We start from the raw sequence: 23,061 nt of genomic DNA on the forward strand, positions 1-23,061 counted from the left end.
GCTACCTGGCCGTCTATTAAACCCGAAAAGAACAAAATGTCGCAGAAGTTTGCCCTTTTTCCACATGCGACTATTTTGGGTTGAGAAGTGAAGGGGATTATGTTCAAAGTTCCATTAAATTGATAACTTCAGTAGACAGCAGATGTGCGTTTTAAAAAATGTAGCAGCGAATGTAATAGAACTCGCGACGTCTTAGCTACAGCGCGCGACGCTTACTGTTACGCTACTAGCTGTCACGTTGCTACAGCACGTCCAGAAGAGAACAACAGTTCCTCCAGAACTTCCGCAATCCACAGTGCTGTGAGATAATGCAAATGGCCGGATCTAGACTTCTGAGAGACAGATGCAGCTTTTCTTTTGCACTGCACGATGGTTTCAACAAACAGATAACGCAGTAGAGTAGCTCAACTGAAAAGGAACACTTCCTATTTAAATTCCTGCATCCTAAACTGTTGGCAGTTCTGTGTAGGTGGCAGTAACGTTATTTTATTTCGGTGATTACAAAATAGAGTCGAATGTATGCACTGGGTAGCCGAGGCAGCTAGTTCACGGCGATTCGGTCAACCAAATAAATGAATGCACTGAACGTGCTGCAAACCACTACAGGGAGCCTGTAGTGGTTATGATAGAAAAATGAGACACAGAGAAAAGGATTTGGTGGTATGTTGAATTGATGATAGTTACGTATACTGATGGTCTGGGTTCCATTCTGGCTTCTGCTGATGATTTTTCGTAGGGAGAGACAGATTCTATTTGCTCATGGCTATACCAAGTGAAGAAGCTATAATGGCATTGTGGTCTGAAATTCACATTAAATGTGATATTCCTTCTCTACCAAGTAGACATTAGGTTAAACCACAATAAAGTCTGGAGTGGCGACATGTGGAAACTCTATCACCAGTAACCTTTCTTATAATAGTTATTTAATTCTAGTGACGAAACAAACGCTATGCAGGGTCACAGGACACATATTCCATCTTTTATTTGAGCTTCTGTATGTCGATCAAATTGGTTCTGAACTGGGAATGCAACTCAGACCGCCCTTAACGCGGAATTTGATCCCTTCGTAACAACACAGCTCGACTACAATTTGTTGTTTGTTTAAAACGGCAGATTTCTCGCCGGCCGGAGTGGCCGCGCGTTTCTAGGCGCTACATTCTGGAACCGCAAGACCGCTACGGTCGCAGGTTCGAATTCTGCCTCGGCCATGGAGGTGTGTGATGTCCTTAGGTTAGTTAGGTTTAAGTAATTCTAAGTTCTAGGGGACTGATGACCTCAGAAGTTAAGTCCCATAGTACTCAAAGCCATTTGAACCATTTTTTGCAGATTCCTCAACATCTTCACATATCGCGAGAATGGGTTCGAATCCAGGCCTGGCACTAAGGTTTTCCTTACGTATTATCAAGCTCTAGCATGAGAACACCTATCTGCTGGTGGATAATAATTTTGATTTTTTATGCATTTTCCTTCGTTGTCAACACTAACGATATATGACGTTTTTGACTCCCAGTGAGACATAGAACAATTTGCGAGGTCACAGTAAGTTGAAGGATGTTATTCCGAGCTGCTGGTGGACAAAAATTCGGTGCCTGACGTCTATTTGTGTGCAGTCAACAACGATATGTGTGGGGTTCGATTCCCAGTCAGCACTGAATTTTTCATCATATTATTTCTAGTTCAAACATGCTCACATGTCGCTGCTGGTGTAACAAACCCATATTTAACGTTCGTTTTCTATAGAACATAACAGCGATAGGTGCCGGGTTGGAGTCATAGGAATGAAAAAATTGACGTTTCGTCACGTCATTTCAGTTAAAACATCTAGCTACTCCCGAGAAAATCCGATATGCCACAGTTGATTTTGCTTCGATATCAATCCGATTAGGTTCTGGGTTCGAATCCCTGTCCAACGCAAAGTTTTACCTCACGGCATTTCAAGTAAGTTACTTGTGAAGAAGCAAAATTTAACATCTATCGTAGTTCGTTAACAGGGACAATAGATACTGGGTGGGAATTGGCGTCCGTTAAAAACGTTGACGTTATGTAATTTAAAGTTGATATTTGCTAACTGATACTGTCTAAAATCGAGGTATATCACTCCCTGTATGCCTAGTCATGAGTGACTGTTAGTTTCCGTCAGTAACGAAATCTTAGTCTGCATGACCTGGGTTTGAATCCATATGCAGAACGAGACGGTTCGTCGTGTCATTTGAAGTTCATACATATTCTCAACTAGCTGCTCGTGAGTAACTTAAATTTTTAATGTCACTTTGTGTTAAATAACAAGTACGGTATGTTACTTTGAAGAGGAAATCGTGAATACGACGAACTTACTACGTACATTACCTATTTGACGTAATAATGAGAGTGGTAACATTTCAGGTATGTCATTTCTTGCAATAAATATGAGCTTACAAGCCTTAAGGACAGTCTTATCAGTGATAAGGTGTTCCCTGATATTTGTAGTATCGTGGTTTTATTTTACATCTTAAGCTATTGCGGTACAGTGGAGTGTTTTGTAGTGGTGACGTGTTGGAACCATTTTCAATAGTCAAACGACTGTACGAAGGAGCTATTAGAGGACCTGCTAGACAGCTGGGTTATGTGTGTTGCATGCGAATCAGGCGAAATGCAATTCAGGTCGTTCGGATACTTTTGAGCATGACTGTACATTCTCTATTTCTGCAAGGAAACAAGGGGGAGAAGCCTGATTTCTTTGAGGTCATGATGCAGGTTTTCTTTTCTTTATTGTATCGTATTTACATTGTCCCCTTGGCTGTTCGTGAGAGAATGTGAACACAACACGACGGTTCACCACCTCACTTCATTGTGAATGTTCGCAGTTATATCAACGCTTTATTTCCTGGCCGCTGGAGTGGAAGGGGAGTCCTATTCCAAGACCTGTGAGGTCACCTGACCTGAATCCCCTTGATTATATCCTATGGCTATATTTAAAGTCACTTGTGTTTGTGACCCTAGTGGATACAGAGATGAAATTAGTTGCCAGAATTGTAGCTGACTGTGATGTGATTCTAAACACCTGGGAAATTTGTCAGGGCCGGCCGCTGTGGCCAAGCGGTTCTAGGCGCTTCAGTCCTTAACTGCGCTGCTGTTTCGGTCGTAGGCTCGAATCCTGCCTCGGGCATGGACGTGTATGTTGTCCTTAGGTTAGGTTTATGTTGGTCTAAGTGTAGGGTACCGAAGACCTCAGACGTTAAGTCTCATAGTGCTTAGAGCCATTTGAACCTTTTTTATATATAATTGTCAGGCTGCGTCAGAATCTTGTTCGCCGATCTCATGCTTGCATTGAGGTTGATAGTCGTCAGTTTCAGTACATTTTATAAGACACAGTAAAACTGGTAGGTTCATTGTGTCAGTGATGGGACTACTAACGTAGATAGAAAAGTACACGGTAATGTCGTTTTATTCCTATTATCTCCTTAAACTGGCTTCTCTGACCCCAAGTTCCGTACCTCAAATTGTTCAGTGAAGCATCCTCTACGTCCTGTTAAACTTTTGCAAACTCTTACAGATACGCGCTGTATAATGACCAACAGCCAGACTGAATCCGGCCTATTGGCGTTGCGGCACGAGCCAACACCCACAGACACAAAACACCGGCTCGTAAATGACGGGAATTGCGTAAACTTAGCGCAAACTTTTGGTTGTACATATCTCCAGAAAGCGACAAAGGGCTTGTCGGATTGATGCAACGCGGAATCGCTACAGCGTTGCCTTGAAATGGTGCACCAGCACGCTATTAAGAAGATGTTAGTCATATGTTTGGCTTGTCGGTTGTAAGTAAGGCGGCATTAAAGTATATTACTACCCTCTATATATTCAAGTGTTTTTGGAATATCGTCGTCATTGATAGCATCATTCATGTGACATTCGGTGCTGGATAAAGGCCTCCTCTGAACTTCCCTGAATTTTGGCTAAACATATCCGTTATGCTACTTGTTATTTTCTAGTAGCCGGCCGCGGTGGCCGTGCGGGCTACTTGTTATTTTCTAGTAGCGGCCGCGGTGGCCGTGCGGTTCCGGCGCTGCAGTCCGGAACCGCGGGACTGCTACGGTCGCAGGTTCGAATTCTGCCTCGGGCATGGGTGTTTGTGATGTCCTTAGGTTAGTTAGGTTAAAGTAGTTCTAAGTTCTAGGGGACTTATGACCTAAGATGTTGAGTCCCATGGTGCTCAGAGCCTTTTGAACCATTTTTATTTTCTACTATCACGTCCCGTCAGTCCAAAAAAGTTTGAATTAATAACAAAAATAGAAAAGTTAATAAGGGGTTTGTAATGCCTCAGGTGTTTTTGCTTAGGTTCCCTCCACTTGAGGACCACGCACGAACTTTCCTACAACCAGAAGAGTTCTTTGTAGTTCAACTCGCCCGTCACATTGGCGCTAATGTTATGTCGTCAAAGTGTTGACCTTTCATGTGAATTTCTGCATATTTGTTATTTTGTGACTGGTTCGTACTGATAACGAGGTGCTTTTTTCCAGAAGTAAAAAGTTGTCCGTGTTTTGCACTTAAATTAGACTTGATGATCCCAAACAACGATTGAATTTTTGTGGATGACAATGTGCGATGTCACCGGGTCGCTGTTGGTCGCTATAGGTTTGGAAACATTCTGGACAATTCGAGTGATTTGGTCACCCAGATCGCCCGACACGAACCCCATCGAGAGTTTATCGGACGTAATCAAGAGGTCCGTTCCTGCACAAAATCCTGAAACAGCAACTCTTTTGTAATCATCAACGGCTATATAGGCAACGTGGCTCAATATTTGAGTAGGGAATTTCCGACGACTTGCTGAGTCCATGCCGCGTCGAGTTGCTGCATTACGCCACGTAAAGAAGGTCCGACTCGATATTAGGAGGTGTTGGTCGCCTCAGTGTAATTAGATTCTTAAGCCCTGGTATTACTTTGATGTATAGACATTCAGTCACTATTTCTGTTTAGTTCTTGTAGTGCAAATATGCACCTGCTGATGTGGTTTTAAGCTACGAAACCGATAGTATCTGGTTCAAAATACAGATTTTTGCGAAGTTATGACAAAAAATGTATAATACAGCTGCGGATGCCCCGACCTCACAGTTGCTTGCGGAGGTCGAATCATTGGGATGAGCGACATGTCAGCAACATGCGGACAGTCGCTTGGCTACAGTTCAATATAGCTGAAATCTTGAGTTGTCATGCGTAGTTTACAGCATTAAAAATTAATATAAAAATACTGAGTACGGACATAAGCAGAGACATGTTTGGAGTAGAGAAATAGTCAGTTGGGACACTGACAAGGGAACCTCCCCATCGTACCCCCCTCAGATTTAGTTATAAGTTGGCACAGCGGATAGGCCTTGAAAAACTGAACACAGATCAATCCAGAAAACAGGAAGAAATGTTGTCGAACTATGAAAAAAATAAGCAAAATATACAAATTGAGTAGTCGATGTGTAACATAAGCCACATCAAGGACCGTGTGATCTGAGGAGTGCCGTGGTCTCGTGGTTAGCGTAAGCAACTACGGTTTGAGAAGATCTCGGTTCAAGTCTTCCCTAGAGTGAAGATTTTAACTTTTTTATTTTCTAGCAATTGACGTGTGTCAATTATCAAAGTTCAGGCACTCACACAATCAACTTCGCTCTCGAAAATTCCAGGACATGTTCAGATTTGCTTGGACATATGCAGGATTTGACGGTCTACACACGGAAAAAATTGGAAAACGTTAAAAACATATGTTTTGACAGAGCACAGGGAAAACTGTGTGACTGTGAAACTGTTGCATTCATTTGTTGCAGTTTTTGTGACAAACTCTTATGTTTTCATCACTTTTTTGGGAGTTATTATCACATCCACAAGAAAACCTAAATCGGGCAAGGCAGAAGAATCTTTTTACCCATTCGCCAAGTGTACAAGTTAGGTGGGTCGACAATATATTCCTGTCCTGTGACGCACATGCCGTCACCAGTGTCGTATAGAATATATCAGACGTGTTTTCCTGTGGAGGAATCGGTTGACCTATGACCTTGCGATCAAATGTTTTCGGTTCCCATTGGAGAGGAACGTACTTTCGTCTACTAATCGCACGGTTTTGCGGTGGGGTCGCAAAACATAGACACTAAACTTATTACAGTGAACAGAGACGTCAATAAACGAACTGACAGATCATAACTTTGCGAAAGTAAATAAAGTAAAATTCTCACCCGAGGGAAGACTTGTACCAAGGACCTCTCGTTCCGCAGTTGTTCACGCTAACCACGAGACCACGGCGCTCCTGAACTGACACCATGCTTGATGTTGCTTATCTTGCACATGGACTACTCAGTTTGTATATTTTACTTATTTTTTTCATGGTTCCACACAATTTCTTCCTGTTTTCTCGATTGATCTGTGTTCAGTTTTTCAAGGCCTGTCCACTGTGCCAACTTATAACTAAATCTGAGGGGGGTGAGATGGGTGGGTTCCCTTGTGAGAGGAATTCTGTGGTCTTCGGCGTTCAGCCCCGCTTCTGTTTGTGGTCGTCACTTCCACGCCAACCTGCAGCCGACCTGACGGAAGCTCGCGGGAAGCAGTAATTCTCGGTACCAATAGAGCAGCAGGAATCGAGGTGTGTGGAGCTGTTTTTAATATGACTACAGGACTGTCTTGGTAACTGTTGAACGCGGGCAAAGCGCTCGACCGTATGTCGCAAGCGAGGTAAGTGCTGGTGCTGCATCAAATGGCTCAAATTGCTCTGAGCACTATGGGACATAACGTCTGAGGTCATCAGTCCCTTAGAACCTAGAACTACTTTAACCTAACTAATCTAAGGGCATTACACACGTCCATGCCCGAGGCAGGATTCGAACCTGCGAACGTAGCAGTCGCGAAGTTCCGGACTGAAGCCCCTAGAACCGCTCGGCCACAACGGCCGGCGTTGCTGCATCCTGCATACCAAATACCAGGTGCCAAATTCCAGAAGAATCACACAAAATCTAACTCTGCGATTCGCACCACAAAATGCCTTGTGAATGTATGGATTCTTATCTGACATGCCATGTCCTCTGATTTATCACAGACACAGAGTGTCTGAAATGCGATGAGGAGATGTATACTTTCCCACCAGCTTCTAGCTCGTAATCTTTATGAAGTTGCACGAGATATTTATTCCTAATTTCTTTATTGTCAGCTTCCTTGTGACAATGGGGCCAAAAACTACTTGGTCTTAGAACTGGTCAGTACATGGTTTACAGAATACAGATTAGAAAATTTATGAACAAAAAATTAAATAATTGGTAAAAAACGAAAGAAGAAGATAGACACTGTACGAAGAACCATTACAGAGAAAATTCAAATACTGCGAGGAGCTCCTGTTCTGGATGCAAAGAGTGTGCCACAGGGCACGTTTCAACATAAATATGAATACTTGGAATTTATGGATGAATTTTTTGTTTTGTTTTTCTGGAAGCCTTTAGGAAATAGCTCTAAACAGCGCACAGCTTTATGTATAAAGTTTAAGCGGATGTTATCCAACTGTATATTATTTTATACTTCAGTGTTCACTAAATAAAAGTTGCAGTTTCTTCTTAATGTTTCAACTTTGTCAACAACAAAACTCACTATGGAATACATCTACAGGGACGGCAGAGTCAGAATTCCGGAACAACTGAAGTTAGTGAACCAACATCGCAGATCAGTCTGATAGCCCGTTTCTGGACTAAATGCAATCTTGGTGAATGCTCAGAGCTGTCCCAACATTTAATAGTGTGGAAGTAAGTAAAAGATGGGCAGAGACAGTGGAAATCATTCTTAGAGCGACGACAGCAGCACTCAGTTTCTGAAAAAGATTTTGAACGTGATACTTCCAAGAGAATCTTCCCTCTACCCCCAGTACTAAGATCCGAATATGGTGGACCACCTTGGGACATGGAAAATTACTTTTTCGGGCATTCCGTGTCAGTAAATGTACGCAATGTGTTTTGTTCCAGTTAAGCGTTTATTTGTTCTCCGAGAGACAGATTCCAATGTTACTGACGGCCCTGTTAGCTACATCGTTTATATTAAGTTTAAACCTTTCACAAAAACACTTCCATCCCCTGCAAATAGTATAATTGTTCTTTCGTCGGTAGTGTTTAGTAGCAGATCAGTTACACATATCAAGAAAAACATTACACGCAAACCAGAACCGCGTCACACCCACCACTTGAGATGACCCCAGTCAGATTCAAACCTCCTCTCTGTTTCATGAATGGAGGACAGTCTTCTGCTTCCTACTTTCCAGACATCAAGTAAATCATTGCTCAGCTTTTTTCCTAATTTCATCATATTCGAACTAATGTTAAAAGGACTCCCACCGTCTTGCGGCGGGACTGTATTTCGCCTTGTACAAGGGATTTATCGCAGCTGAGAGCTATCTGTTGCACAAGTACCACACTTACCAATATCTACCTATCCCTGAAGACCAAGTTAACTGAAGTTCTATGAATATTAATCGACTATAGCCCTAGTTTTATCCCAAGGAGGAACCCGCGTAGCTTAAATTGTGACGTCAGAGATTACAGGAGGAGGGAAGGGGTGCTGGTATGAACTTTGTACCGAAGTTTAAAGAACAAGTAGCTGTATAACTACCATTTAGTTAATAGATGAAGTGCAGTCCTGAAACTGCATGCAAGTGAAACACACAAAAAATAGTACTCATATGGCTCCACACAAGCAGATGACTATAACGTACCGATCATCTTCACATACAAAGATTCAAACTAATGGGTTAATCGAAAGCAAAGTTCACGACTTTTCATTAATAACTGAATGGTCGAAGCTGGCTCACGTCTAGCAGTGAAAGGAATCATGAAAGTTTACTGGTCACTTAATATGTCAAGTGAATCGTGACCGATAAGTAAAATGTTCAGCTCCATCAGAATTCTTAAAACAATACTGAAATGATCACAATTGAGAATTCTGCAGTGGTCCTTATGATTAAGTTTGTTATAGAGGATTCAGACTCAAAATCGAGCAAACTTTCATCCAAATACCACTGTTCTCGTGTCCACGGAACCAACACGTCATACGTAGTTCATCATGGACCAGCGATTGAATGCGGTCTAAGAAACCTAACCTCCCTCGTCTCCGTGCACAGTGACCAAACGAAATTTGCAGTAGGCGAACAGATTAATCAGTAAGACGCATTTACCATGGCTTCTAGGCATTTCCTCCAATCATAAGACAGGAGAGTAGCACTTGATCCTTCGGTCTAGAATTCTTCATCCAGTTTGATGCCTGAAAATTTGAAAAAGATGTCCCTACGCTTGGATTCGAAGTGCCAATCGCATGGTCGCACTTTAGGTTCGTGCCGTCGAGTAAGGCGACAGAATTTCGTAGTGGACAATCTTTTCCAGAGCTATCTGCGAAGATTACATTCATTTGCCTTCCCTTGGGGCTAGTGCGAAAATAAACCAAGAGTTTACACCTGAATTTACCCTGTTGCATGCGTTTTGTGATTAGACCCACATTTATTCAAAAAGAGCGATCATCCATGCTTAGGACAGGTGGTTAAACGTACATGTTGTGCTGGTAATTAATTATAGTACACTCTAAGACAAAAAAAGCAAAAAATACACCCCACGAAGGAGTTATGCAAACTGATCACACATTAATATTCATGCAGGTATCGATGAAAAATGACAAACTGTGAACTTTGGCTGCCGATGGATCAGTGTGTGACGCTGCAGTGAAGTTTCACTGCGCAGCTGGTAGGGAGAGTAAGGAGGAGACGTGTTGCTACCAGGACATAAGGTCTTTGAGAATTCCATTCCGTGTACTCCACTGGACACTAACTGTGCCTCGCAGACAGGCACGTGAACAATAAGGCAGATGTCAGCGCCTCAGAGAGAGGACGTGCACTTGAGCTCAAAGCAACCTCTTCGAGTAATTGGCTCGCTCGTCATTTCAGTAGAAGCGACGCCATTATTCGACGATGTTGGCAGGAATGGGCTAACCATGACCGAACACAGCGTCAAGATGGAAGCGATCGAGCTAGAGAGACAAAACGTGAGGTTCGAGCAATTGTCACAGGGACACTCATATCCCCGGATCCATTATTGTTGATCTGACGTGCCATCGGTGCTTCAGTGATTACAAGGACCATTCACAGGCAGCTCAGAAAGGCATCTGAGCTCACGGCACAATTTGAGCCGACTGCCACCACCTCCGTACACGAAAAAGCCCGTTTGCCGTGCTACCGGGTATATTTGCAGCGAAATCTCTTCGAATGGAGTAGAACTGTCTTCATTGTGGAGTCCCGCTTCGAAATGAACCGCTGAAATCGCGAAGGCGTGTCTGGAAACGTCCAAGAAAGCGGTGGTATATCAAACTGATTGTCGGGCGCCATATGGCCCGACAACCAGCACTCTTAGTCTGTAATGCAAAGTCTTTCCATAGCAGGACCGTTACTCTTGACATCTGTGACACCTCTAGAGCACAGCGGTACGTCGATGATATTCTACGCCCCATTCTGTTGCTGTACATGACGAGCCATCCTGGGCTTACATTTCAGCAAGATAATGCCCGTCGCCTCACGGCAAGAGTTTCTGCTGCTTGTCTTCGGGCACGCCAAACCCTACCTTCGCCAGGTACGTCACCAGATCTCTCCCTAATTGAGAATGTATGGAGTGTTACGGGCAGGGTCCTCCAGCCAGTTCGGGGTTTTGACGATCTAACGCTCCTATTGGACAAAATTTGGCACGATATCCCTCACGAGGACATTCAACAACTCTGCCAATCAGTACAAAGCCGAATAACTGCACGCATAACGTATAGAGGTGGACCAAAGAGTTGCTGACTTTTTGGATCAGTGAAGCTTCTTCTCTACAATAAATCATCCAATTTTTCTGAAACTGTTATCATTTGTTTTTGGTACATCTACACCACATCGTCCGAATTCAGTCCAATTCGGCTAATTTCTTTATGAGACGTCTTTATCTTTTTTATAAAGAAAAAAAGTATACATCTAAATAAAATGACGATGTAGAGTAAGCATATACTGTATTGTGCACTACAAGGTGCAATTTTCGTCTATCACCTTTTCTTTATGTATAAACACCTGGGATTACTAAGACCTTCCTACAATAGCCCTATATCAGAATTTTACAAGTGAGAGATGTCTTCATAATAGTCATTCTTCTTCTTCACCATCGATTTCCCTCTCTTATGACTAGTTTATTTTTCCGTCGTGTTTCTTCAGTTTTTTTCCCGGCGTATTTCTTCCATTTAACCCGGCAGTATGTCTCGTCCTCCATCAGTTATTTCTTTCCTGGTCTTCACAAATACAGTTTATGTACCTGCTCTTTAGTCTGCCTCTCTCTTCCAACCAGTACACAAAAACATCTGGGTATACTTCTCCTCCAGCAACTACCTACGAATGAGTAACCAAAATCCATGCAAGAGAGAGCTCAATCGTCATCAGTCACCATCCGGACGTACGAGATCCTCATCTGTCCCACTTTCAGGTTTGTAAATCTGCATAAGTCTCCATTCCTTCAAGTTTCTGTTAACTCCATTAAGCTTCGCCGCACAATACCTTTCTCAATACTGGATTCTCCCTCTTATCCATATCTTGCAACACCTCGTTAAGTTCTCATGTTGTTTATTGTGGTCTTCGGTCCTGAGACTGGTTTGATGCACCTCTACATGCTACTCTATCCTGTGCAAGCTTCTTCATCTCCCAGTACCTACTGCAACCTACATCCTTCTGAATCTGCTTAGTGTATTCATCTCTTGATCTCCCACTACGATTCTTACCCTCCCCGCTACCCTCCAATACTAAACTGGTGATCCCTTGATGCCTCAGAACATGTCCTACCAACCGATCCCTTCTTCTGGTCAAGTTGTGCCACAAACTTCTCTTCTCCCCAATCCTATTCAATACCTCCTCATTAGTTATGTGATCTACCCATCTAATCTTCAGCATTCTTCCGTAGCACCACATCTCGAAAGCTTCTATTCTCTTCCTGTCCGAACTATTTATCGTCCATGTTTCACTTCCATACAAGACCACACTCCATACAAATACTTTCAGAAACGACTTCCTGACACTTAAATCTATACTCGATGTTAACAAATTTCTCTTCTTCAGAAACGCTTTCCTTGCCATTGCCAGTCTACATTTTATATCCTCTCTACTTCGACCATCATCAGTTATTTTGCTCCCCAAATAGCAAAACTCCTTTACTACTTTAAGTGTCTCATTTCCTAACCAATTCCCTCAGCATCACCCGACTTAATTCGACTACATTCCATTATCCTTGTTTTGCTTTTGTTGATGTTCATATTATATCCTCCTTTCAAGACACTGTCCATTCCGTTCAACTGCTCTTCCAAGTCCTTTGCTGTCTCTGAGAGAATTACAATGTCATCGGCGAACCTCAAAGTTTTTATTTCTTCTCCATGGATTTTAATACCTAGTCCAAATTTTTCTTTTGTTTCCTTTACTGCTTGCTCAATATACAGATTGAATAACATCGGGGAGAGGCTACAACCCTGTCTTACTCCCTTCCCAACAACTGCTTCCCTTTCATGTCCCTCGACTCTTGTAACTGCCATCTGGTTTCTGTACAAATTATAAATAGCCTTTCGCTCCCTGTATTTTACCCCTGCCACCTTTAGAGTTTGAAAGAGAGTATTCCAGTCAATATTGTCAAAAGATTTCTCTAAGTCTACAAACGCTAGAAACGTAGGTTTGCCTTTCCTTAATCTTTCTTCTAAGATAAGTCGTAAGGTCAGTATTGCCTCACGTGTTCCAGTATTTCTACGGAATCCAAACTGATCTTCCCCGAGGTCGGTTTCTACTAGTTTTTCCATTCGTCTGTAAAGAATTCGTGTTAGTATTTTGCATCTGTGGATTATTAAACTGATTGTTCGGTAATTTTCACATCTGTCAACTCCTGCTTTCTTTGGGATTGGAATTATTATATTCTTCTTGAAGTCTGAGGGTATTTCGCCTGTTTCATACATCTTGCTCACCATATGATAGAGTTTTTGACTGGCTCTCCCAAGGCCGTCAGTAGTTCCAATATAATGTTGTCTACTCCTGGGGATTTGTTTCGACTCAGGTCTTTCAGTGCTCTGTCAAACTCTTCACGCAGTATCGTACCTCCCATTTCATCTTCATCTACATCCTCTTCCATTTCCATAATATTGTCCTCAAGTACATCGCCCTTGTATAGACCTTCTATATACTCCTTCCACCTTTCTGCTTTCCCTTCTTTGCTTAGAACTGGGTTTCCATCTGAGCTCTTGATGTTCATACAAGTGGTTCTCTTATCTCCAAACGTCTCTTTAATTTTCCTGTAGGCAGTATCTATGTTACCCCTAGTCAGATAAGCCTCTACATCCTTACATTGGTCCTCTAGCCATCCCTGCTTAGCCATTTTGCATTTCCTGTCGATCTCATTTTTGAGACGTTTGTATTCCTTTTTGCCTGCTTCATTTACTGCATTTTTATGCTTTCTCCTTTAATCAATTAAATTCAATATTTCTTCTGTTACCCAAGGACTTCTTCTAGCCCTCGTCTTTTTACCTACTTGATCCTCTGCTGCCTTCACTACTTCATCCCTCAAAGCTACCCATTCTTCTTCTACTGTATTTCTTTCCCCCATTCCTGTCAATTGTTCCCTTATGCTCTCCCTGAAACTCTGTACAACCTTTGGTTCTTTCAGTTTATCCAGGTCCCATCTCCTTAAATTCCCACCTTTTTGCAGTTTCTGCAGTTTTAGTCTACAGGTCATAACCAATAGATTGTGGTTAGAGTCCACATCTGCCCCTGGAAATGTCGTACAATTTAAAACCTGGTTCCTAAATCTCTGTCTTACCATTATATAATCTATCTGATACCTTTTAGTATCTCCAGGATTCTTCCATGTATACAACCTTCTTTCATGATTCTTAAACCAAGTGTTAGCTATGATTAAGTTGTGCTCTGTGCAAAATTCTACCAGGCGGCTTCCTCTTTCATTTCTTACCCCCAATCCATATTCACCTACTATGTTTCCTTGTCTCTCTTTTCCTACTCTCGAATTCCAGTCGCCCTTGACTATTAAATTTTCATCTCCCTTCACTACCTGAATAATTACTTTTACCTCATCATACATGTTATCAATTTCTTCATCATCTGCAGAGCTAGTTGGCATATAAACTTGTACTACTGTAGTAGGTGTGGGCTTCGTATATATCTTGGCCACAATAATGCGTTCACTATGCTGTTTGTAGTAGCTTACCCGCATTCCTATTTTCCTATTCATTATTAAACCTACTCCTGCATCACCCCTATTTGATTTTGTGTTTATAACCCTGTAGGCACCTGACCAGAAGTCTTGTTCCTCCTGCCACCGAACTTCACTAATTGCTACTATATCTGACTTTAACCTATCCATTTCCCTTTTTAAATTTTCTAACCTACCTGCCCGATTAAGTGATCTGACATTCCACGCTCTGATCCGTAGAACGCCAGTTTCTCCTGATAACGACATCCTCTTGAGTAGTCCCCGCCCGGAGATCCGAATGGGGGACTATTTTACCTCCGGATTATTTTACGCAAGCGGACGCCATCATCATTTAATCATACAGTAAAGCTGCATGCCCTCGGGAAAAATTACGCCCGTAGTTTCCCCATGCTTTCAGCCGTTGGCAGTACCAGCACAGCAAGGCCGTTTTGGTTATTGTTACAAGGCCAGATGAGTCAATCATCCAGACTGTTGCCCTTGCAACTACTGAAAAGGCTGCTGCCCCTCTTCAGAAACCACACGTTTGTCTGGCCTCTCAACAGATACCCCTCCGTTGTGGTTGCACCTACGGTACAGCTATCTGTATTGCTGAGGCACACAAGCCTCCCCACCAACGGCAAGGTCCATGGTTCATGGGGGGAGGTAAGTTCTCATATTTCCTCTAATAACTACATAAGTTTCACCTCTATTACATCTCTCTTAAATTTTAATCACAACATTAGACTGTATTCCAACCTTCCTTGCATCTACACATCTCGTGCAATTGCTGATGGAAATTGGAAAAGGGGTCATAACATATTTGTAGCGGAATTGCCCCTGAAACACATCGAAAGGTCGCTTGTGGAGTATAAGTGTAGAGGTAGATGATTTAGAAAAGCTTCACATCGAGACCAGGATATCAATGCAATTAACCCATCCTACCACTGGCATTCCACCCTACCAATCGTAGCCGCAATGGGCATCCTAAAGTAATGAAAATAAACGAGGCAATAGACTCTTAACATCTCTTTGACAACGAGACTGGGCAAGAATATGGCACAAGATTGACTATGGCCCTTTTCAGAGGAACTACACTAGTTGTCTGGAGTGAAATCGCGGAAAGTATGCCCCAGGATAACCGGCCTCTTTTTGTTCTACCTATCAAATGCAGTACTTTTGTATCATTCTCCACATCTAAACCAAACCGTTTACAAACGACGTATTATCGTCCTGAGTCTTCCATGATAATTTAAATTATCAGCATCCCATCACACATCTCATCATTATTTTATCGTGATCACAGTTTATTCCTAATTTTCAGCTAGCTTATTGCTGAGATTGAAGTCAGTAGCATAGCTTGTGCCTATGTTCCTAAGGCTGGACAATGTAAATGACAAAGTGTAGGGAAGCAGCCTACTCACGCCTTATAAAATTCACATCAGTCTTTCCACTGTGTGCCAGCCCAGTCCACTGTAACTAGCTCTGACGTCATAAATGTTGCGCAATACTTTAAAAATCAAGTAAATAATCTGAAACATTTCTAGCATGTCAGGAGTAATACTAAATCAATATGTGTTGAATATCAGTTCAATAACTTTAACCATTTTCGAAATTTGGATGTTTTTCTGTAAAAATCTTTGGCGCAACAGAAAAGAGCCAGAAATTTAAAAATTTATATTTAGATTCCTTTTGAATAATAATTTAGTAGAAACAGTATTCTGGATCTCACAAATTAAAATTTTAGTTGAAATTCATGATTTTCTGGTTTTTATCTTAAAAATTAAGGAAGCAAAATAGATTAAGTAGGCGAAAAAAAAAAGCTAGGATGTTTGAATTTAAGTAGAAGGGAGATCCGCTATAATCATAAAGATGTGAGAAGTTTCAACTGAATAACAATAAAACTATATCTCCAAAGGGCAAGTTCAGAGCTCATCTACTGTGTGTGGTGTAATTAAATTAATTATCTCGCCCAAAATATTTGACTTAGCCACGTCAGACTTTTATTATGATTACTTACCTGTGTGCTGATTACACATTTCAATTGAGAGCTTCATCGACCATCAGCAAAGGAAGCAATGATGTATTCGATAACTTAAAGTTGTGCATTATTAGCCCAGCGGCTAATCGGGAGAGCAGATTTGATCAGGCGGCTTTATATGTAAGAAAGCGGCGTGAAAGAAAATGGCCCCAGTTCTCTTCAGACCCTGATTAGCGCACCACCTGTGCTGGAAGTCGCGTCGCATCGGTATTGTTGATATAAACAGCCTCGGATGCAGTAATAAGTTACTCGGGATACGCGTAACCATGAAATCGTTTTCGAGTGAAGTGTTAATTTTGGGATGACGTTAATGATCTATCTTTAGTTTGCGTATGTCGTATTTTCACGTGCCGCCGCAGGACAGACATTCTACCATTATTAGCGTGGCGTTTGATGAACAGTATCATCAAATTATGGCGAGCATTCACTTAGACATTTAATTTGAACAGTTATAGTTGCATCAGCGCATTAGACTCTGAACTGCTCTGGTAGTTGGATTGTGTGGATTCTTTTTGGTCTATGACTTTCAGAATATATTGAATATTTTAGAGAGAATGGTTTTTGATTATGAATCCCAGACAATCTCCTAATTTCTCAGATCTATAAGCTGTAGCTATAAATGTATTTCTCAGATGAAGTGGGCAGTAGGAATTCTAATGACAGGCTTCACGTTTTGCTAATCACTTTCTGGTTGCCAATATTGTAGTTAGAGAGCCAGTGTTGAGAACGGCAAACAACAGCATTAAATAAATAATAGGAACAATAACAATTATTCCACCCGCCGCCCCACAAAAGTAAATTTCAGAAATAATGTGCGTAGCTTACAACTAAATTCAAACAATGTCATAAGTCGTATATTCTTACTTCATACAACTGTTGGTGTTGCTAATGCAAAATTGTTACGTGTTGCCTGGAAGTCATAAACGAAATTTACTTTTCCGGTTATCAAGACCAAATTAACTTCAAAATAAAGTTAATTACAATATTCTCACAACAAACTGTTTCCTGTCTGCAGTATTTTCAGAAGCTCCTGGATGATGCCAAGAATGGAGTAATACTTTTCAGCCTTGGATCTAATCTTCGCAGCTCTGACATGCCTGAAGCTAAAACAAAAGCATTTTTCGAGACATTTTCTAAAATGAAACAAATTATTCTCTGGAAGTGGGAAACAGATGATCTGGAAGGAAAACCAGAAAATGTAAAAACTGAAAAATGGCTGCCGCAGTCAGATATAATGGGTAATAGTCTTTTGACTTTTAGTAAAAATTTCGTAAAATAATTACCTGCATATTGAAATTCAAAATTTAATTGTTTTTGTAGCTAATAGGGAATACCTTTTGCTGTTACGTGGATGTTTTTGTAATTGTCAACATTTCTATTGGTTCGACGTAATAACTCATATATTCTGCACGATTCTGGTCTATCTAGGCTCTACTGTATATCATTTAGTTGAGCCACTATTTGAGTGTTTGAATAAACACTGTTTGATAATTCAATTCCTGGACCTGCTAGTTATTTTATTTTATTTATTTATTTTTTTTTTCATTTCGTCAATACCTGCATCAGAAAAGAGTGGATAATAAGCTACAGCCTTGTTTAACTCCTGTATTTCCTAAATGTGTTCACGTCTTTTAATTGGTGTTTGTATGATAAAATTGATATTCCTATACAGACTCCTTATTACTAAAATTTGGTTTGGAAGATACACCTCATTATCTACTATTTGCCAGAACATTATTTAGCGGTTCTAGGCGTTCAGTCCGTAACCGCGCGACTGCTACGATCGCAGGTTCGAATCCTGCCTCGGGCATGGATGTGTGTGATGTCCTTAGGTTAGTTAGGTTTAAGTAGTTCTAAGTTCTAGGGGACTGATGACCACAGATGTTAAGTCCTATAGTGCTCAAAGCCATTTGACCATTTTTAGAACATTATTCGATTTATCCTGTTTATTGTCTTATCAAAATCAATAAAAGGGAGATGTGTTCTCAGATCATTTCCTATTCTTTGTTATGTCATTTATATAATGGTGAAGTCATTATCCATGCGAAATCTCCCTTTCCTAAATCCAGTTTCTCTTCTCCTAATAGACAATCTGCAATAGTGTTTAATCTGTTATGTGTTATTTTAGTATAGATTTTGTATCGTATATTCAAGAGACTAAATTTTCTCGTAATTTTCACAGTTATTGCGATCTCCTCTTTTGACTAGATTTTTAACTAGAGCTGTCGACCAAGAAAGAGGTACGAGTGAGTATCTTACAGTTTTCCCTGCATTTACTGAGCAGAATCTAAATTCTTAATTTGCATGTTATATACCTTTATTTAACCTTTTTCACTCTATCGAATCCAGGTATCTTCCTATGTTTTACATATCGTAATAGTGTATCTTGTTCTTGTACTGTTATAGGGTCTAATTCTGGAATCTTACTAGGTTTGTGCATAAGTTCGTAGTGTTTTTGTTTTACACGCTGGTATTTCGGTTGCTATGGGTTTACTTAGGGACTGTCATTTTCATTTGTAATTCACTGTTGCTATTTGAGTTTACAAATTGTCATTTTATCGTTTGGAGCTAGTAGTTGGAGCTGTGAACGGTAGAAATGGAGTGTAAAGCGGAGAAATCGGAATATTTCCGACATAATTTTTCTGTTTGAGTTCATTAGAGTGGTGACAGCAGCGAAGGCAGCCAGAAACATTTGCGCCGTGAATGAACATAATGTCATTGGACAGAGCACTGCTGGAAAATGGTTTTCTCGTTTTACGGAGGATCGTTTTGACACTTGTGACTCTTCACGATCAGGAAGACCTTCATGGATTGATGAAGATCGTTTACACGCATTAATTCACAATGGTCGAGGTCAGTACTGGAGAAGTGGCAAATGTGGTGAACCTTGATGATTTCACTATCGTGCGACAGTTGCATGCAGTGGGGAAGGTTCTAAAATCAGGTATATAGTTACGTATGCTCTAATTCAAAATCACAATATTCAGCAGGTGGTCACATGTGGATCTATTCTTGCTCGTCATCAATTGGCTCGTGAGCAACGCTAATCATTCCTATCCTGCATCGTTACTGGTGATGAGAAATGGTGTCTTTACGCTAATATAAAAGAGAAGAAGGAATGGCTAAGCCCAGGCGAAGCACCATCTCCCCCTACAAGGATCTGCACTTATCGACCAAAGATAATATTGTGCATCTGGTGGAACAACTACGTTGCGGTGTACTACTAATTGCTTTTCCCAGGGATAACCATCCCTGCTGACGTTTATTCCCAGTAACTGAGACGTCTTTCAGCCGCAATCCAAGAACAACGACAAGGCAAAATGCATGAAGTGATGCTATTCCACTGTACAGTAGTTGGGTTGGGAAGTCATTTCGCAGCCACCTTATTCACCTGATCTCCCGCCTTCAGATTTTCACCTTTTCCGTTCTCTACCGAACAGCCTTCACGGAACTTCCTATCCGGATGAAAATGTGCTCCGAATATGGCTCTACGTGTTCTTCGTCTCAAAACCACGTGCTTTATACAGTAGCGCAATCGAAAAGCTAAACCAGCGTTGGCAGACTTTTGTAAATAGTGAAGGAGAGTATATTATTGATGACTAAAGTCTCTGTTATGTGTGTCTGTTGTGTTTATTAAACTTACAGAGAAACTCTACGAACTTGCGCACCAATCCAACTCATCTATGGGACCTGTCTACTTCTGTGTCACTCAGTTACTCATTATACCACAGCCGTTAATAATGTCTTACTTATTGTTGTTCGCGTATTAACTTTAATTTCGCAGTATCTTTTTATGACTTATTTATGTGCTAATTTAGTTGAAATCCAATTAGTTGCCTTCCACGTACATCGTACCCTACTTCACATATAAACTTTTTCCATGTTTCCTCGTGGGCCTTTCCATACTTCATAAGATACATCAGTTTTATTTTCTAAACATATCTTGTATGCTTTATGTCGTCTAATTATAACGACTGTATTTCTCGAATCGTTAGTCGTACTGGCGTCACTGTTTCTACGATTGCTTTCAGACTCGGCTGCTGTAGCTTAGAATTAATGCGAGATATACGTTTGTGCACAGCCTTCAGCTGCCATACAACACCGACACTATTCCGTGGACGTTGTTCTCAATGCAGCGCCCGCCACTACCACTGTTCCCTGCCCTACCCTGCCGACTACACGGTTCAAGGTGTTAACACTTCATAGAGCGGTTCAGACACTAATTACAGCGCTTCTTACGGCAACCAAAGGGTTATGATTAGCCGGCCGCTGTGGTCGAGCGGTTCAAGGCGCTTCAGTCCGGAACCGCGCTACTGCTACGGTTGCAGGTTCGAATCCTGCCTAGGGCATGGATGTGTGTGATGTCTTTAGGTTAGTTAGGTTTAAGTCGTTCCAAATCTAGGGGACTGATGCCCTCAGATGTTAAGTCCCATAGTGCTCAGAGCCATCTGAACCATTTTGGTTACGATTGGCCAATCCGCTGTTTGTGTTCGAAGTGTTAGCTGTGCTGTTATTAGCTAAGTATTTGAATGGTAAATGTGCACTTACGACGAGGGCAGCTTTTCCGTGACGTGCAGCTGTTGGTAATGGCCCGATGAATCGTGGGAAATGAAGATTATCAATTACGAGTCAGATGTTGATAGCCAGTGAGGACGTTGTTTTTCATTTCTTTCGCTGTGTAAATAACAGTAGCTGCACAGTTAGCGGATAATTCGTTTCTCTCGTAGGAATTTCAAAGAACTTTGTTCTTCATTTCATTAGCTGTGTTAATAAACGTAGCTGCATAGTTATCTGACACTTTGTTCCTCTCGTAGGAATTTCAGTTGTGCTGTTACTAGCAAGCGTGATAACAACATCTTCAAAAATCGTGACGTGTTTGGAGACAATAGCCACATATACTTGAGAACCTACAAACTAAATATGAGAAACCGTGATTCAACTCCCGGCAGTCGTGAAAATTCAATTGTTACATGAGTGGCTTTTCCACGGCATGATCATTTGCAATACAGCAGTGCCTTGTACCTAAATGTTGCTGCTCGTCTTGCTCGCAGCGATCTAAGCTGTGCTCTTAAGTTCCTTCCTAGCCACACTTCAGAAAATATCAGCTAACTTTATAAAAAAAGCGATATAAGTGAAGAGCAACATTCCCACTGGCTATCTACAGCTGACTCATTATTCACCGTCTTGACTTCTCGTGATTCATCACGTCGTTACCAACAGCTGCACGTCACGTAAAATCTGCAAACATCGTAAGTGCTAATTCACTTTCAATTTTTCGGGAAGTTTTGTGTAACGAAACATAAATTAAACACGCCTGCAGTGTGTTCAGCATTCAGTGCCACTAATCGAAGCGACTAAACAGCAAATATTTCATTTTAAAGGCGGTACCCATTCACTCTATCCGGAACACATTTCACTGACGGTATTCGCATATGCCGCTGAACGCACGTAGAAAAATACATCATTGCATGACACGAATTTCAGGAGATATGACGTAGTAAACACTAAGATGCGTTAAACACTGATGAATCATTAATGATTCAAATGGCTTTGAGCACTATGGGACTCAACTTCTGAGGTCATTAGTCCCCTATAACTTAGAACTAGTTAAACCTATCTAACCTAATGACATCACACACATCCATGCCCGAGGCCGGATTCGAACCAGCGACCGTAGCGGTCTCGCGGTTCCAGACTGCAGTGCCTAGAGCCGCACGGCCACTTCGGCCGGCGAATCATTAATGACGTATTGTTTTGTTACTTCTGTATCACTAACTCTATTCACAACACACGTTGTATAGGGTAGGCATATATACCACTGGATGTACCTACAAAATTATATCATTGCACAGATCATAGTTCAGAAGTTACGACGTCATAAACATTAGAAAGCGAGGAAATGAAAATGAAGGGTAAAATCTGCTAGACACACAGGTGAAATATGTGTATATATAAGTGTTCAGTTTGTGTGAAATATATTTGACATATGCGTATCCGAGTGAAACCACGGGTAAAAACTCATCCTAAACCGCTGGAAAGATTTCAGTCATATTTGGTTCACATATTGGTTACAGTTTGGAAAGGAATACTTTGGGGCTAAGAAAGACCGTGAGTGTGATAACGGGGAGAGAGAATGGAGGACGAGGAGATGGACAGGCAGCTCGGGGGAAAGGAGGAGATAGGTACAGTTGGGAGGAGGATATGGAGAGAGATAGAGGAGGGGCCGGCCGGGGTGGCCGAGGGGTTCTAGGCGCTACAGTCTGGAACCGCGCGACCGCTACGGTCGCAGGTTCGAATCCTGTCTCGGGCATGGATGTGTGTGATGTCCTTAGGTTAGTTAGGTTTAAGTAGTTCTAAGTTCTAGGGGACTGACGACCTCAGCAGTTAAGTCCCATAGGGCTCAGAGCCATTTGAGACATAGGAGGGGGAAATGGACAGTCAAAGGGGAGAGAAGAAGACGGACTGAGGGAGAAGTTAGCAGGACGCGGATTAATGTAAGACTGGAATAAATAAATAACCGTGCAACCTTGGGTTTCTCAGCTAGTATTACGATAAATAAAATACGACACTCAGGTTTTAACGTTATTAAAGAGCCAACGACTATACTGGAATTATAACTATGTGAAAATTAAAATTTCCCCGGCGAATTAAATGTTGGAAGATGTATCGGGACTGTAGTCGGTCGTCGTAAACTTTACTCCACGATATTTCAACTGGACACCTGCCACTCATCTCTAGGAGAGCCATCGGTGAGTGACGAAGACGTTCTCCAGAGACGTTCACACGGAGAAG

The 23,061-nt window shown here is 41.6% G+C and overlaps 1 protein-coding gene across 2 annotated transcripts in view; it reads left to right on the forward strand.

The window, feature by feature from the left end:
- Positions 1-23,061, forward strand: part of LOC124712047 (UDP-glycosyltransferase UGT5-like) — a 99,144-nt gene that overhangs the window by 54,619 nt on the left and 21,464 nt on the right. For both annotated transcript variants that reach the window (XM_047242335.1, XM_047242336.1), the window contains one exon: positions 17,285-17,507. In XM_047242335.1, the coding sequence (XP_047098291.1) occupies positions 17,285-17,507 (223 nt within the window). The remainder of the gene's footprint in view (positions 1-17,284; positions 17,508-23,061) is intronic.

The sequence above is a fragment of the Schistocerca piceifrons genome, chromosome 8 (genome assembly GCF_021461385.2).
Source record: "Schistocerca piceifrons isolate TAMUIC-IGC-003096 chromosome 8, iqSchPice1.1, whole genome shotgun sequence".
Taxonomy (NCBI): domain Eukaryota; kingdom Metazoa; phylum Arthropoda; class Insecta; order Orthoptera; family Acrididae; genus Schistocerca; species Schistocerca piceifrons.